This window comes from Oratosquilla oratoria, chromosome 16 (assembly GCF_046742065.1).
Source record: "Oratosquilla oratoria isolate Oo_2021 chromosome 16, ASM4674206v1, whole genome shotgun sequence".
NCBI lineage: Eukaryota > Metazoa > Arthropoda > Malacostraca > Stomatopoda > Squillidae > Oratosquilla > Oratosquilla oratoria.
This window is the reverse complement of record NC_134792.1, coordinates 40,975,707-40,992,128: the sequence shown is the minus strand read 5'-3', so window position 1 is coordinate 40,992,128 and position 16,422 is coordinate 40,975,707. Positions and strand designations below refer to the sequence as shown.

General features: G+C 39.3%; 1 protein-coding gene across 1 annotated transcript in view; it reads right to left on the bottom strand.

Annotated features, from left to right (window-relative positions):
- Positions 1-15,876, bottom strand: part of LOC143033928 (insulin-like growth factor-binding protein-related protein 1) — a 32,281-nt gene extending 16,405 nt beyond the window's left edge. The window contains exons 1-2 of the mRNA XM_076199588.1: positions 15,718-15,876; positions 9,724-9,901 (exon numbers count right to left, since the gene is read on the bottom strand). Coding sequence (XP_076055703.1) covers positions 9,724-9,901; positions 15,718-15,800 — 261 coding nt within the window. The 5' untranslated portion in view covers positions 15,801-15,876. The remainder of the gene's footprint in view (positions 1-9,723; positions 9,902-15,717) is intronic.
- Positions 15,877-16,422: the final 546 nt, after the last annotated feature.

The window sequence follows — 16,422 nt, the reverse complement described above, 5'->3', positions numbered from 1 at the left end:
ATGGGAGGGAGGGTGGAGGGGTGTGGAGTGTTTTCGGGGATGAAATGGGTGGGAATGTTTTTGTGCCTGGTCCTTTTTGGCTATCCCCCTGGTAAGAGGGAAAGAAGCCTTGGTATATGTATGTATGTATGTACTATCCAGTGAACATAAGTTTACGTTATAAAAAGGGCCTGGATAAATGATAGAGCCGCAATTATTTTCTTCATTATTACAATCATTAGTTATACCCTTTGGCCATGACAAACTGATACATGATAAAAAATCCCAAATGACAAGTTTTGTTTTATGACTACCTGGCAAATTACTGAGGCAGTTTTTAATGTACTGCCAACAAATCTCTCGTTGAAAATGGGCGCCTTTAATTATGATAACTTATCGACTGTTTACAAAATGCGAGGAATAAACGAGCCCCATGGAACCCACGCACACCGGACGCAAAACATGTACTGTGCGTGTACATACAGCTGTTGAGCTCGCTGTTCTAATATAATAAGGGTCCTACTTCAACTGTCACGAAAAATAATTGTGACTGTAGTGAAACAACGTCAACGCAGGGCAGTGTATATTTAATAATAAACATAAACTGGAAAATGTAAGATTTTTTTTTAATAAATTGACTACGATTCTAGAGTAAAATGCAGCCGCCGATCTGCTCTGCATGAGAGGTCTGCTCAAACAGCATCACGGTCTCATTTGGCTGAATAAAATCACCTGGTAACGGCCATATACATAGAGGTTACTCGACGTCAATACGGTTAAATACGGATTTACGTGAGTTTTACGGTTCTTCAGTTGACACGACCGAGGAGCGTTTGAGCTCATGATCATGGAAGATGCGTGCCTGGCGATCAACTTTTATATATATATATATATATATATATATATATATATATATATATATATATATATATATATATATATATATATATACTCTTCCATCCAGTTCCCCACCATATTTCTTACCACTGGTGTCTTCTGAGTTACCGCATACCGAGTAACCCAACGAAAATTACTTTTCTCTTTGGCTCTTAGCTAGTGAGAAATACCGTGGTTATGGCGTTGAACGTGCTTGTGCACTAAAAAGTTCAATTTTTTAACGTACAGACTGTGAAAGAGGCCCTTCTCTTCTTTCTCTCTGAAACCAACACACAGCTGGTGTTGGAGTGGAGGGAGCTGCAGCACACACAACATAACCATTACTATTACAATTACGATGGCAGCTTGCCGACAGGTCATAGCGAGGTCGTATGCAATAAATAAATACACAAATGAATAATAAAAAAGCATGTAAACAAATAAACGACAAATGTACACAAACGGGCAGGTACGCAACAACCAAAATGACAACAACTATCTCAAGCACACAACGGAACGTGGTCTTCATCGACCGAGACCCATTCTGACCTGAGAGCCTGTCCCATCTCAGATGAATAAACTTGTCTGGCTGTACCCGCTATAGATTCTGCACAAGGAGAGACCGAAGGCGTTAAAGAACCTTTGCCATTTCTATATTTTTCCTCGGTTTCCCGAGTCACCACACACAAGAACATGTTATCCTACATTATGAAACACACCCAGTTCAGACAGCAATAGACTCTTTTCAGGGTGACCTATGGGCCATATACTTCGATGCCGCGGATATTTTTCAATATGGGTATGAAGTCACAGCTTTATACTCTGCTCCCCTCAGATCAATACTTTTGACAACCATCTCCGCTGTCAATCCCGCATTGAAATCCTTTCTCGTGCTCCACGCTTTGTTTCATTCCATCACTCAGAACCTCCTTTACTACCCCCTCATCCTCCAAACAGCTACCCCTCCCTTATCCCACTCATGGATCTCCACGTCACCCTCATTCTACCCTCTCGCTACTGTAGCTCCTCATCTTGATGGCTCACATGCTTCCCTTACTATCCTCCACTTGTCCCCTTGATGCACCACGCGCTATCTCTGAAAGCATTCTTTTCCTTTTTTGTCGTTCTCTTTTTCCTGTCGCCCACGCCTCTGTGCACATCTTGCAGTACACTCGCCATTCAAACTGTACTCTACAGTAACCCTTTCTCTGCGTTGTAAGTTCCTTTGGAATAAATAAAATTCTTGTAATATTCACAGCAAAGATGCGTGTCAGGGTCGTCAGTTTAGTCCCCACGATAAAGCAGCGTGCGGACTCCTGCCAACATAAACCTCTCACAAAAATAAAATATGTAAATAGTCGACATATTTCATCCTGAACCCAAATTAACATTAATATTTTTCATTACACATAGTAAAACACATGCTAAATAAGCACCTCCCAATAACAAATATCATCTAATATAATTTTTATTTATTGACAGCAAGTGACAACATACATTAGCATGAGGATCCTATACATGTGAAACCCCGGCCACTGCCTAGCGTGCCCCTGTGTTGACTGGCCTGAGTCTTCAACAGGAAAGAAAGAGTTTATTTTCTTTTGCGCTGCTGCTCAGACGACGTTCTCTTTCAACCTACATGATGCCCCAATTCCTTGGACCATCCAAGATCTCTTGGAGTCATCGACCTTCTACCACGCTGTACTCTGTTTATCTACATATGGCAAAATTTCCTACCACATCAAGCTAATGTCGGATTAATTTGATTGAATTGCATTTTTCTTGAGGAGGAAAAATTAGAAACGATTAAAATACTTCAACAAAATATGGGTACTGTAGAGCAAATATTAGCATGGCAGTGCAAATGGTCTTTGTCTCAGTGTGGATGAACGTAGTAGTGTAGTACATGATGCTGACGAGGGCTTCTTGCTCAGTAGTGGCTCAAGCCTCTGACCCTTCCTCATAGTTGTTTACATTTCGAATTATTTTCGCAGCGAACCCCTCTCCTTACCCTCCTTCCATCTTCCTTCACTTCCTCCTCCCTTCTTCGCTCCCTCCATCATATCAACAACCCAAGAGACAGGATCCAGAAGAAAAAAAATATGTATATATTACTTTTTATGTATCTCGCGTCGGATATATATTTCATCGTGAATATAATCTATAGTGATCCATGGGCCTATATTATCAGCGATATCCGTGAGGCCAGCTTCTGCTGGGCGCCACGTTTCTATTCATTCTGGCTGCCGTCTGCTTGTGTTATTCATTTTTCATCTCTGTAGCATTCCCTCGTAATATGTGCTATATTACGAATAAGAAGAAGGTGAATCAAGTCGACGCTATTGCTGACATCGTCATTTTCCGACTCTTTTGTGGCATTTGGTTAGGTTAGGTTATTACAGTTTAAAATGGAATAGGATAAGTATGGCCAAATATCGGCGGGGATTTCCAATATACCTCCATACTGACGGTAATGAAGATCATTTGTTGGGCGGTAATATCGTGGTCTTAGCTACAAAGCTGTTATCTTTGTTTCTCCAAAAATATATAATTTCCATTTGTACTACAATTAGCCATCTGGTCGAAAGTGTGACGGAACGGATAAAATGACAAATATTATATGCATTTATATGAATTGACCAGGTTTAGAAAATTTGATCTTATTAAACCAAATCAGGTCGTCTGATATAAAAAAAAACGAAAATGTAAATTTAAGATAAACAGTAAGAGATGGAAAGGTGTGTGTGTTTTTTTGGGGGGTACAGCGTATGCCTAACTTTCAATTTACATTCTCTGTATTAATGGAAACATTACATTTATTATAATCTCCACGCATAAATCCTAGCTGTAGTTCCCAGAAACCATCTCATCACTGGCACCAGGCGCGTCCTTCTTAGCCTAACCGTGGAGATTATACTTTCACTTTTGACGTGAAACATGTACAGTATTGTGTCCTAGACCCGCATATCCCATTATTTTACACAACCAAGAATATTCATGCTAACACACACGACCTATACAAATCTATAATAATAAGAGTAATGACGATGTGTTCATTGTCTGAAGTACGCTGAATAGTTATTGTCACAACGTATCATCGTATGGGGGGAAAAAATGTGGGACGCACTGACCCGAGAAAGGGGCGTAGCCTTAGATATCAGTCCTTTTTTTATACACTACTCCTTCAGTGCTCTCTAGTGACAATGGGACTGAATTTAGGAATGAGGTTTAAGCGAACATTTGTGAACGTTACATCACTCAAACCTTATATATATATATATATATATATATATATATATATATATATATATTATATATATATATATATATATATATATTTTTTTTTTTTCATTTATTATTAGTTATATGTCAATTTATTATTATTTACTATTTACCTGTATGTTTATTATTTAACTATACCTATGCATTCATTTATGTTTATATTTGTTATTTACATTATTATAGTTTTTATCTATTAATTTATTATTATTATTATGATTTTTTTGCATCCGACCTACATATGGACCAAAAGGTCTCCTGTCGGTATGCTCCGCCTTTATAATCCTTTGTAATATATATATATATATATATATATATATATATATATATATATATATATATATATATATGTGTGTGTGTGTGTGTGTGTGTGTGTGTGTGTGTGTGTAATTATTTATGTGTTCTTATATTCTTTTGTATAGATATCTGTGTGTTATGTATGTTCATGCAATTTTTTTCTCCACACTTTTGTATATATGATATATATAAATGTGGTGTGTGGAGTCTGTTGTGTATGTTTTGAGTTTTGTATTGCCTCGGTCATTCATTTTTCTCGTTTGCTCTATGGATTACCAAGTGGTGGAGTCCGAGCGATGTGATGGTGTGGTAAGTTGCATCGCACAATTATTGTCATGTATTATACTTACGTATTGCTCAATTGGGAATTGTATGTTTTCCCCATTGTATAATTAATATCGTAATTGTGAATAAGTATGTTTGTGATATTATTGGTCTTTAATATTGTCATTGTGCATTTTGCATTTATATACAAGTCTGTATGGAGAACCAAGTCAGCGATTAACGTCCAGTTGTAACTCTACCTCCGAGGTGTGCGCATATATTTGACTATTGTGGTGCTATATCGAATTGTGATCTAATACACTTATTTACACTGTTAATATATTTTCATTTAGCCACTCTGCAACAGACGCTTTTGTTCATAAAAGTGAAACCTGCGTCATTAAAATCTACACCCAATTAACTGTTTTACTTGGGGGGGGGCCTCTTGTTATGTCTTGCGATTTGGCTGACGAGAGAAACTTGCCTCATTCAAATGGTTATCATTCCGTAAAAGGATTTGACAAACTAGAAAAATTAGGAATATGCAAGTCAGTACGTGCCCAGGATAATTTTCAAATAAAAATAGTTTCTCTCTCTCTCTCAAAAAAAAAAAAAAAAAAGCACACCATGCGTGTTACAGTATTTGTATACATTCCTATGGTCCCAGGCTCACCCTTCGCTCAGGCGAGACATGGGTATGAACAAAGTAACACACTACCCTTGGTTGTGTCCGAAACCTGCCATTTATATAAGGACATGTACATCGTCCATTCGCATCTGTGCTATAACCTCACTTCTGGAGTTTGTATTGTTTGTAATTAGCTTATACATGTGTCTGCTATATATTATTTACCACAAATTCATAAATGTTTGAAGAAAACATGGGTCAAATCTAAGCAGTATATACATAATGTAAATGCGTACGAAATGCAACTAAAGTTGTCACTAAATATATTTAACAGCAAATGTACAGTGTTACAGTGCAACGTGTCGAATACACATGAATTTGTCTTTGCACAAACCAAAAATCAATATTCTCTCAAAGAATGTAAACTGTCTCAAGGTTCTACTATAGCGGAAGTGTTTGTGATACTAAATTTCACATTTCCCTAACACTTCATTGTAACAAATTCTCTGGCGCTATCTGGCATGTTTAAGCGCCATGGAGCACTCTAGCTTGGTAAAGAAAACAGCTAAACAATATGGAATGCATGAGAGAGAAAGAAATAAAAGAAAAGGTAAAATTTAACTCTGAACCTCGTGAACAGACAGTGAAAACATAAATCAAAGAGAAGCAAGGATTAGCTCAAGTCGACTGCCAAAATGGAATGAGCTGAACGATATCTACTAAACAACGACGCTATTCTTTCTGTAACAGTGTGGCGGTCATACTCCCTGAATCTCCTTAAGAAACGTGGCGCCAGCTCCATTTCGTGCCCATTTACTGTGCTATTCTACAGCAATGGCGTGGCGTAGACACTAAGGAGCTTGACCTTTTGGGGAATCACGTAGCCACAGAGGAGCTTGAAGCCCCCCCCCTCATGTCCAACAACCCCTATTTGAAACTATTTTAGTTCGAATCAATGTTGTATTCAGTAGTTGAATTGACACTTTAACTTGAAAATATTACTTATGGTGAACATCCCCACATTCCGTCCAGAAAAAAAAATGGTTACACACTGCACCCCCCCCCCCATAGAGCTTCTACGTTTGCGAAGGACGTTCCTCGTGACAATCTAAATTATAGTATGAATTTAATGATAGTCTAACGACCTGTTATGTTTAGTGCCCGTTGTGTACTTTGTGTGGCTGATACGTCCATTCACCCAGATACGAACCATCATATGGCAAATCCTGGTGTCTGAGGTCACTCAAGAAATGGGAAGAATGAACGCGGGGGAATCTGAACACATATTTCTTTCATGTGCTCAACCTCTGTACTTATGAAATGCTTGTAATGATTGCCGAACACAAACCCAAGACTGTCTAACACACACCTCGTTCCCAAACTCCATTTCATCGCCACTTCTTCAGACTTCAACAAGCGCTACATCATCCCTACTAGCAACGTAAGCGAAGAATTAGCTTGGTCTCTTCTTTGTCCCGCCCTCTCCCTTCTTGCCTTGCCCGCTTGTCTTCGCGTTTTTTATGAGAGTGGGAGGCACCAGATGCCCTTTCCCCCACCTCCTCCTCGGCTCTCTTTGGATCTCTGCAAGATCCTCTTCAGCACATGCTCCTGAGCCTCTTCAAGACTTCGGTATAACCTTATTTAATACAGTGACGGCTATATTGCTATGCTTTCGCATATATACATAACGGCATGTGATATTTATTTTCCTGGTGATCGTCTCATCGACCGAGAACCTGCTCCCTTCTGAAAAAATCGTCAGCCTGTTGCCATGACAGAATCTAAAGAGAGCATCATCGTATCGAAAGCTGGTAATAATTCGAATCAACGGAAACCTAACTGAAGATATACGAAGGTAGCGAGATAATGTCATCACTATAACTGAAGGAATACTCCCAATCAGTAGGGCATAGTTGGTGGAAGAAGTTTCTCAACACTTTGCTGGCACGTACTGACATAAAATGGGCTTCCAGTCCAGACGTTAATGGACAAGCGCATTGGTAACTAAAATACAGAGGTCATTTGCTCGACTATAAAGAATTGTTTAGACCGTTCACTACGCCTTCGTAGATACTATGACTCAAACACTCCGTGTCAAGGAACTTGTTGCCTCAAATGTAAACGGTAGAAGATAACTGCGACCAATCGGGATCCGTTTAATAAACCGAGTAGGGAGATTACGTTCAAACGTGCATTGTGTTTTTATGTGCAACTAGTGAAATATAAAGAGATCAAAGCTTAATACTTCTACAGCTTCCACGTTAAATATTTATCTGTGACCAGACATAAGCTAGTTCGATTCGGTAAATCACGATCCCAAAAATCTCCACTATTGATATTGTTGTAAGCACCCGAACCAAACTTACTGCATCAGCTATATAAATGTTTTTCATTGATGTATAAGTAAAATTTACATTTTTATTAATATGCTGTAAATTATTCATATGAAAATATACTTAACGACATATATATTTGTATAGTTCTGATATAATTCTTCGGGTGTCCTGTGAAGTACCTCCATGCTACAAGTGTTTGCCTCCAGGGCTCGTCCATTCCGTTTCGCCCCTACAGCACAATGTTCCTTCATCCGATGTTATCTGCCCGTCCCTACATCTTCCCCCACGATCCCTTCTCTCTCTCTCTCACACACACACACATTACGCACGAATATTCTATTTCCACATTGATCCACCAATTAGAGAGATGTAGTGGAAGGAGTTGGTTGTAACCTGTTTCTAACGGTTTTATTCACCTCACAAGCGATCCCAGGGCCAGGTAGATCTTGGTCGATCGCCATACCGCTCAGAGATCTGCCCTCGCCCTATTACCAAATTTTTTCATCCATCCATACCTGCAGTCCAATATGTGACCGGTAACACACTGCCATAGGATGAGCACGGTCCTATATACCATATACTATATATATATATATATATATATATATATATATATATATATATATATATATATATATATATATATATACTATATATATATATTCCCAGCGGCAGGAATCCCCGAAAAATAATTAAATAAAATTACGACAGAGGGGTGCCCCGGAAAGAAAAGAACGAAAAATAGAAATTCGTGGTTACGTGTCAGGAGGAAGAGAGCAAAACCTACTGCAGAAGTGAAAGACTGTAATGGTTGACTCTTCCAACAAGCAACTGCACAGACTATGGGTAAACCCTTCAGCAAATCCTGAAGTGTTGCATAGTTTCGTAAGGAGTGGAGACTCACAATCTGGCAAACACAAAAGCCATAGAACGCCCCGCAGTTCCGTATGCTTCTGTACAACCAGATTTCAAAGTTAGGCGACAGACTTGCGTTATAGCCTACTAAAATATAACACCACACTCGTTGTATGATATGTTGCAATTGTCTGGTAATATTGTAATGTTGTATAAGATGAAAACCTTGGGGTATCATCCATTAGCAAATGTGAATACCACAAGACTGTCGGCGAATTTTGAATTTTGGATGTACGAATGCGGATTCGCAGACTTACCCATGATGCATCAAAACTTTGCAGATATACTTGTGAATACCGTTATCGTTACATTACTACAATTATGTTTACAATGGCAATAACAGTGATAAACCATCACGAGGTTTACAAAAAATATACAAACATGACACTGTACATAGAAACATAGATGAAATACTCAACAAAAGATACAGCAACATCGTTTGGATCTATTGTGGGTGAGGTTCGAGTCTCCGCGAGAGTTCTTAGAGGGGGTTTACACGGTCTAACGGTTTGTCGAACGCGGTTCGACAGACACGTGTTTAAAGTGATGTGTGAACATGTGAACGGGGTATTTGGTTGTCGAACAACGTGTTCGACAACCAAATACCCCGTTCACACGTTCACGCATCACTTTAAACACGTGTCTGTCGAACCGCGTTCGACGAACCGTGTAAACCCCCTCATAGGCTCTAGCAAATATCGCAGCTCCCATTCAGAGGGCCCACTGTGATCAACGTTCGGCACAAGTGGAACCACTTGCCTGACTATATCTCTGTGGCCTCATTTTCTACAGAGTACCAATGTCAGAAACCTTCAATCCTTTCCTCAGTCCCTTCACTATCAAGGGGTTGTCATAGACATGAATAGAATAACTTTGAGGAAATTATGATAATAGTTAAAGTGCCGTCGGGTACGGAATGGGTTCATCGAGGGGATGCAAATATATGAGGCATCCCTGATGAAGGAAAATTTCTGAGCATTCGTCATCACCGCAGGAATCATTGCAGAGCTCTGGTATCGAATGAGCATTTCACTTGTACTTAATTCAAATAAACGCCATAAAATTTTCATCAAATAGGAAAACCCTCCCACACAATGCCCATACTCCGACTCCATAAAAAGGACTAATAAGGAAACAAGGTCATCTTACCATCGTGTCTTCCCTCGAGAGGCAGACAAGATCGTCCCCGCAGGGACCGTACGAGGCCACCACGCCCTCGGTAATGTTCTCGCATCTCTCCCCTAGCAGGAGGCCACACACGTCACAACAATTGCACGAATCCCGACGAATTCCACTTGAGCATGCGCTCACATCGGGGCAGGTAGACCTGTGGGAGTACAAAAATGAAAGACCTGTTAGTTTGTTTGTCCTGGGGAGTACGGATAGGCAGATGCTAGACTCACGGAACGAGTCATTGAGCCGTACTCATAAAAATGAAGGATATCCTTGCAAGTATAAGGTAGAAGTATAAGGTAATGCTCTCAAGCAAAAGGTAGAAGTATAAGGTAATGCTCTCAAGCAAAAGGTAGAAGTATAAGCATATCCTTCTTTCCATATTCATAATGATTACCTTATACTTGGGAGGATATCCTCCATGCAGAAGTAAAAGAATGACTCGTGTTTCGGGAGCGCCGGGTTACATAGTTACATGTTTGAACGTGTCGTAACTCGTAAGATTTCTGATGTGATGTTCCTGTTTCCCATACACGAGTTTACTATTGCGTTGGTGGTTGCTGAGTGGAGGTGTGTGGTGATTGCTCTCCTACATTATTTCAGGTAACATTATAAGCATGGCAAAATTACTAAATACAATATAAATAAGAAAAAAAAAACTTTATCCATTCATTCGCATGAGCAATTATGCTATCAACTACTGCATTCACAGTCCGTGATACCGTAGCTTCATTCTATGGACAGATGACAAGGCGCCTCCCCGAGTTTCTTCATTGGTGCCTAAAAATCTGTCCGCAAGCCACTGTACATTTTGTTCTTCAAAACGGAATAACATCTTAAAATCACGATCAGGTGTAGGTAAACGGGGCATGTAATGTTTAACATGCCTCACATTCACAAACTGCCATCGTGCTGAGAGTTGGACAAAACAATCTTTCACTTCTAACTGTAGTCTGCTACTGACCAGACTCAGCCTTCTTGAAGCATATGCTCTTCATTTGAAGTAAAGGGTCTTGTTTATGTATAACCATTTACTTTTATGCGATTATAAGGTTATGCTTTTGCTCGACAAGTAAAAGGTTTTGCTTGAATTTTTTATGAATACAAGTAGAAGGATTTCCTTTATATTTTGCAAGTATAAGCATATCCTTTTCTTTATGAATACGGCCCATTGTCAATCTTGTGTTTAAGACCGCTTAGTCTATATACACGCACAAGGAATCTTGCTGTGATGACGTCACATATGCCGGGATTTAATAACCTCCGCTCTTGAGAAAGATAATGGGAAATAAAGAGATAATGATGAAGAAGAGAGAAGCAGGGAGAAAGAGAAGGGTGTTGATAGGTACAGGAGAGGAGCAGTAAGAAAGATTGTCATTACCGTTATAAAAAGAGCACACCCACAAGCCTAATCATACAGTGAAGTCATGCTTGCATCTCAACTTTTGGGCAGTTTAACAGCTCAACCCAAAGCTGCAGATTCACGGATTGTAGTCTGACTAGGATTGGAATCCAGCCTTTATCTGCATAAAAATGCACAGCCTTTGATGAGCTTATCCCAGAGTATAACGTTTTCTGTGCGTGATTAATATCGACGGCGGAAGAACATGTTTGTAATTAATTTTCGAAATTATTCATTGACTCTTACCCGAACAGTGTGGCGGATAACAAGAATGACCCTTCACTTACAAGAGGCCAATATGGGAAGGACTGCAAATAGAATTTTAGATGGGTCTGGGGTGGGTGTATACACTGAAGCGGCCACACACCCCATATATACATACACACACACACACACACACACACACACACATATATATATATATATATATATATATATATTGCAGAAACCACAGGGAAATTAAAGTCGGAATACTGAACATTTTCGTCTATTACATCCTCAGAGTACAAGAAAGAAAAAATAGAACACAATATTTATACAGAAGTTAGAAAACTGGGAGAGGTTATAGACACATAAAATCTTCGGACATTATACATACATACACATTCAATTACACATGGAAATGTTAATGGTAATAATAATAAATACATACACATTCATATACACATGGAAATAAGAATGGTAATAGTAACACAAAAAAATAAATAAATAAATAAAATAAAATAAATAAAAAAGAACAAAACCATGTGGCCGAAACGTCCATAGGACATTTGGTACAATTAGGAAACTTGGTACTGCTTTACTATCCTATGATTATAATTTTTTTTAGTTAAACCAAAACACAAGTTAATATATTATCAAATTGTACAAAAAAAAAAACAATATTTAACAGAAAAAAGAAAACTGGAAAGGTTATGGCCACATAAAACCTTCGGACGTTATAAATACATACACACTCATATACACATAGAAATATTAATGGTAACAGTAAATGAAAAAATACACATGGAAATAATAATGGTAATAGTAATGTGTAATTTAATGTGTATGTATGTATAATGTCCGAAGGTTTTATGTGGCTATAACCTCTCCCAGTTTTCTTACTTCTGTATAAATATTGTGTTCTATTTTTTCTTTCTTGTGCTCTGAGGATGTAATAGACGAAAAGTTCAGTATTCCGACTTTAATTTCCCTGTGGTTTCTGCAATATCTTTTCGTCACGCGTTATTGTGATTATTTTTGCAATATATATATATATATATATATATATATATATATATATATATATATACATATATATATATATATATATATATATATATATTGAATTGGGTTGTACATACAGATTGAAAATTGGTACTGTCAATTTTCTGTATGTTTTCTATTGGTTTGCTATAGATCAAGCGTCTCTACCACTTGCTCCAGACTTCAACTCGAGCATTGGCATAAAAATGATATCACGGTAAAGTTACAGATGAAGGTAAATAAAAACGATTGAAGACAACATCAAGGTGTGAAAACATGCGAAGATCAAGGCATAGATCAAGTTCAGGCACAATTTACGTTCAAAGTATGGGTGAATGTTAAGAACTAAAAACTCTTGCTGTCTGCAGAGTTAAGGTTAACATCAAGGTCTTCAGCAAAGGTTAATACAGTCTGCTTATAGCGGCCTTTTGCTGATCTGGCCAGTTCACAAATTTCTCAACAGTCATTTGTAAAAGTTTCGATACTCGAACAAATTTCTGAACATGATCCGTTGTATAAGCTTCGATACTCGATCAACGATCATGAAAGATCCCCTTCTGAATCTTTCTGTTTTATTTCCTAGCTCCTGCAATTTATACGAAAACTTGCGAGAAAGCAACACTGAAATTTGGAACTAGTTGCAGTCTCTACAACCAGGAAGCCAGAGGACCGTGCCAATTATAGGCCGATTTGTCTAACATATATAAAATACAAAATATTGTGAATGATAAGACAAGTCGACGGGTCCACTAGAAAATAGAAATATCTTGCATCTCAGTTACATTTCAACGGCAGGGTCACAAACTTCAAGAGAGATTTGGTAAAATGCGCATCCCGATCTTTCTTTACCGAGAATCTAAGATTCTAAAGTATCCAACATTTGGATCGAAAACACCTCTTGAAAATACACCTAGTTGTCAAAGCTTTAGGTATTCGGAATTTTCCAAATTTCGGAACTTATCGTTCACGATATTGGAATTTTAGAAATTCCCAATGGAGAGGTCTGTACCTCGCCACCAAATAAGCATTTCATGCGATATAGCACTGGATGCGTCTCTGCAAGCTAAACAGGGTGGGGGAAGGCAAATTACTGGAGGGGGTAGAAGCCTCTCAGTTAAAAGATATTCATGGTCGACTTACAAAATAGATGGGAGAATTGACAAACGAAGAATAAAAGCAGTAGAGTCCCAATCCTTAATAACACACACACACACACATATTATATATATATATATATATATATATATATATATATATATATATATATATATATATATATATATGATGGTGTTAGAAGACACGGGTCTAGGACCGAGTTTATTCCTGACCGGTTTCGCTTATAGCTTCCTCTGAAGAAGCTATAAGCGAAACCGGTCAGTGATAAATTCGGCCCTAGACCCGTGTCTTACTCTTCCACATTCCTCAAACCTGTCACAGTCTTAATATATATATATATATATATATATATATATAAACATTTTTAGAAGATCTACCAAGGGATTCGAACCCTGACCTGTGCGTGCATAATCACGGATTTAAGACGCTGGCGACTGAGCTATGAGCGACCGTTCGTGTGGTCAGTAGAAGTCCCCGACCACAATTCACGCAGCTGCAGAAAACGCAGTCTCATTTTCATCTAACCCTCATATTATACGAGCCCTCCGACAAGTTGTGTATGTCTTAACCACACACACACACACACACATATATATATATATATATATATATATATATATGTTAATAAGAACAAAGGTACATGTGTTCACTTATGCAAAGTAGACCACTTGGAAAAAAACTAACGAAGCAAAGCGCTTTCGTATATTACATCTTCAGTGCACTGAAGATGTAATATACGAAAGCGCTCTGCTTCGTTAGTTTCTTTTTCCAAGTGGTCTCTGCATATATATATATATATATATATATATATATGTTACCGAAAGGAATGTATATGGCAAATATCAATCTGGCAAAGTAAAAAAGTAACACAAATAATGTGGCTTTCTTCATGGTAGTATCCGCTGTAGTTGAAACCAAACTCATGTAGATTAGCCAGATTTCCAAGACGTCTCCGAAACAACCTCAATGGTGAGTGGACCCAGTCCCCCGGAGAAAATGTATAAATATAATAGATAAATTTTTAAACAAACAAATAACAATAGTAGAAGGGTGGGATTAGTTCCTTTATCCCTTAAAAAGCCAATGTAGGATAGCTGTCTTCATCTATGGAGGATTTTATTCCTCTTTAATACTCTTCTTCCTTCAATCAGGACACCCGCTTCTTTCAATTCCTTTTCCTCTCCAAGCATGCATCTCTTATCCAAACCCCGTTTTTTTCTAGTCAACCCCCCTCTTATTCTTCAACATGGCCATACAGATATCAACCTTTCTCGCCCTCCTCTTGACAATTTACCCTGTTACATACAACATACCGAGGACAGCCCATCTCTATTAAAAGTATGATGCTCATCTCAGCAAGTATCTCCCATACAATTTTCCACCATGATCACTTTCATCTTGATTTATTAAGGGCGTCGGCAAGCGTGAGGTCGACACAGACGGCTGAGTGGTACGCAGTCTCAGCAAACCCACGGTCCCACGACTGTTACCATGGCCGCCGGTGCGGCAAGAAGGATGATTCCGTCCTCCCCATCACGCAAGGAACTGAGACGGTTCTCGCAGTTTGACCTGTCGAATCACCCCCACCCAACGGGACAATAACCCGGCATAAACACACATGCATACACAACTCCGGCGTTTACCCCTTCCACGCTGACAATATTTAGCAGTTAAGACCACCTTTGTGCTCATGCTAGACACTACTGATGAACAACCGACGCGACGGGTCAGTGGTTGGATGGTTGAGTGCTTTAGTGTCTTCTGTGTGGGATGAGAGTAGGCGGGGTGAGGGACATCCTCCGCGTACCCATATTTCTGTATGCATAGTTACTGCAAAGAATTCAGCACTGAGACCGATTCTGGTCTTCCATTACCCTAGAAGTCCTTACATTTATGGACAGACTGGTCATCAGCAAGACTAAATGAGATATTTACTCGTCTGAATAATCTAAAACTTACAAAATGCGCTGTAATGTCCAATCCTTCCCACCTTTTTCACCATGTCTGCACGTCTTTTTCATTGTAAACGACGTCTCTCTACATTAAGCATGTTATTTCGGATACCAATGAACAGCTGTCTACCCACTTGTAACGGACATTGGAGTGCGCAGACATTTACCATTGAACCCAAGTCCTGACCCACTTTCACTTCTACGTCATGTGACATAACTCCCCACCAAAAGACTGGTTTCACACTAAGTTCTCACCTGTCACATTCCCCACACTCTTCGGCCAATGCAGCACACACAACAACCGCCAGGACGACGGCGCAGACCAGTGCTCGTGCCATGGTTCACAGACGTACTAAGATGTAGGAAGTGGATTGAGGGAGTCGGCGGGGTCCAAGGAGGGTGAGCTGGGCGAGACGGTTGGGGCTACGTAGGCGGGAGGGGGGGGGGAGACGAGAAGGGGGGGCTACGGGTACGGCTGGGTGCGCCAGCTCGCAATGCCAGGTTTGACCTCTGAACGCGACATTACAAATAATTACTCCGATTTCAGTACGACTCGTGAAATACTTGCAGAATATTTGACTATATTATTTTGCCGATGGTAATGTGCACTGTACAAATTTAAACACAAATGTAATTGATACTAGCTATTGATACGATGCGAGGTATCACTGCACCTCACCCTAGCCACCGGCGCCTTTCCCAAAGATGCAGTGCAGACCCCGTAGACTATACAACCACCATACGCACATTAGCATACAAAAAATGAACTCCTCACTAGTTTATGATATGGTTTGTCACAAACTCCTCCCCTTACAGAGAACTTTGTAGTGTGGAATTTAATGAACCATGTCCTTGTTTCAACTTCGCCGGTGGCAGGATTCGAACCACCATCCCCTCGACCTTAGCCGTAAGTAACGACGCCCTTACCCAGTCAACCAGCGAGCCGTCACTAGTTTATAA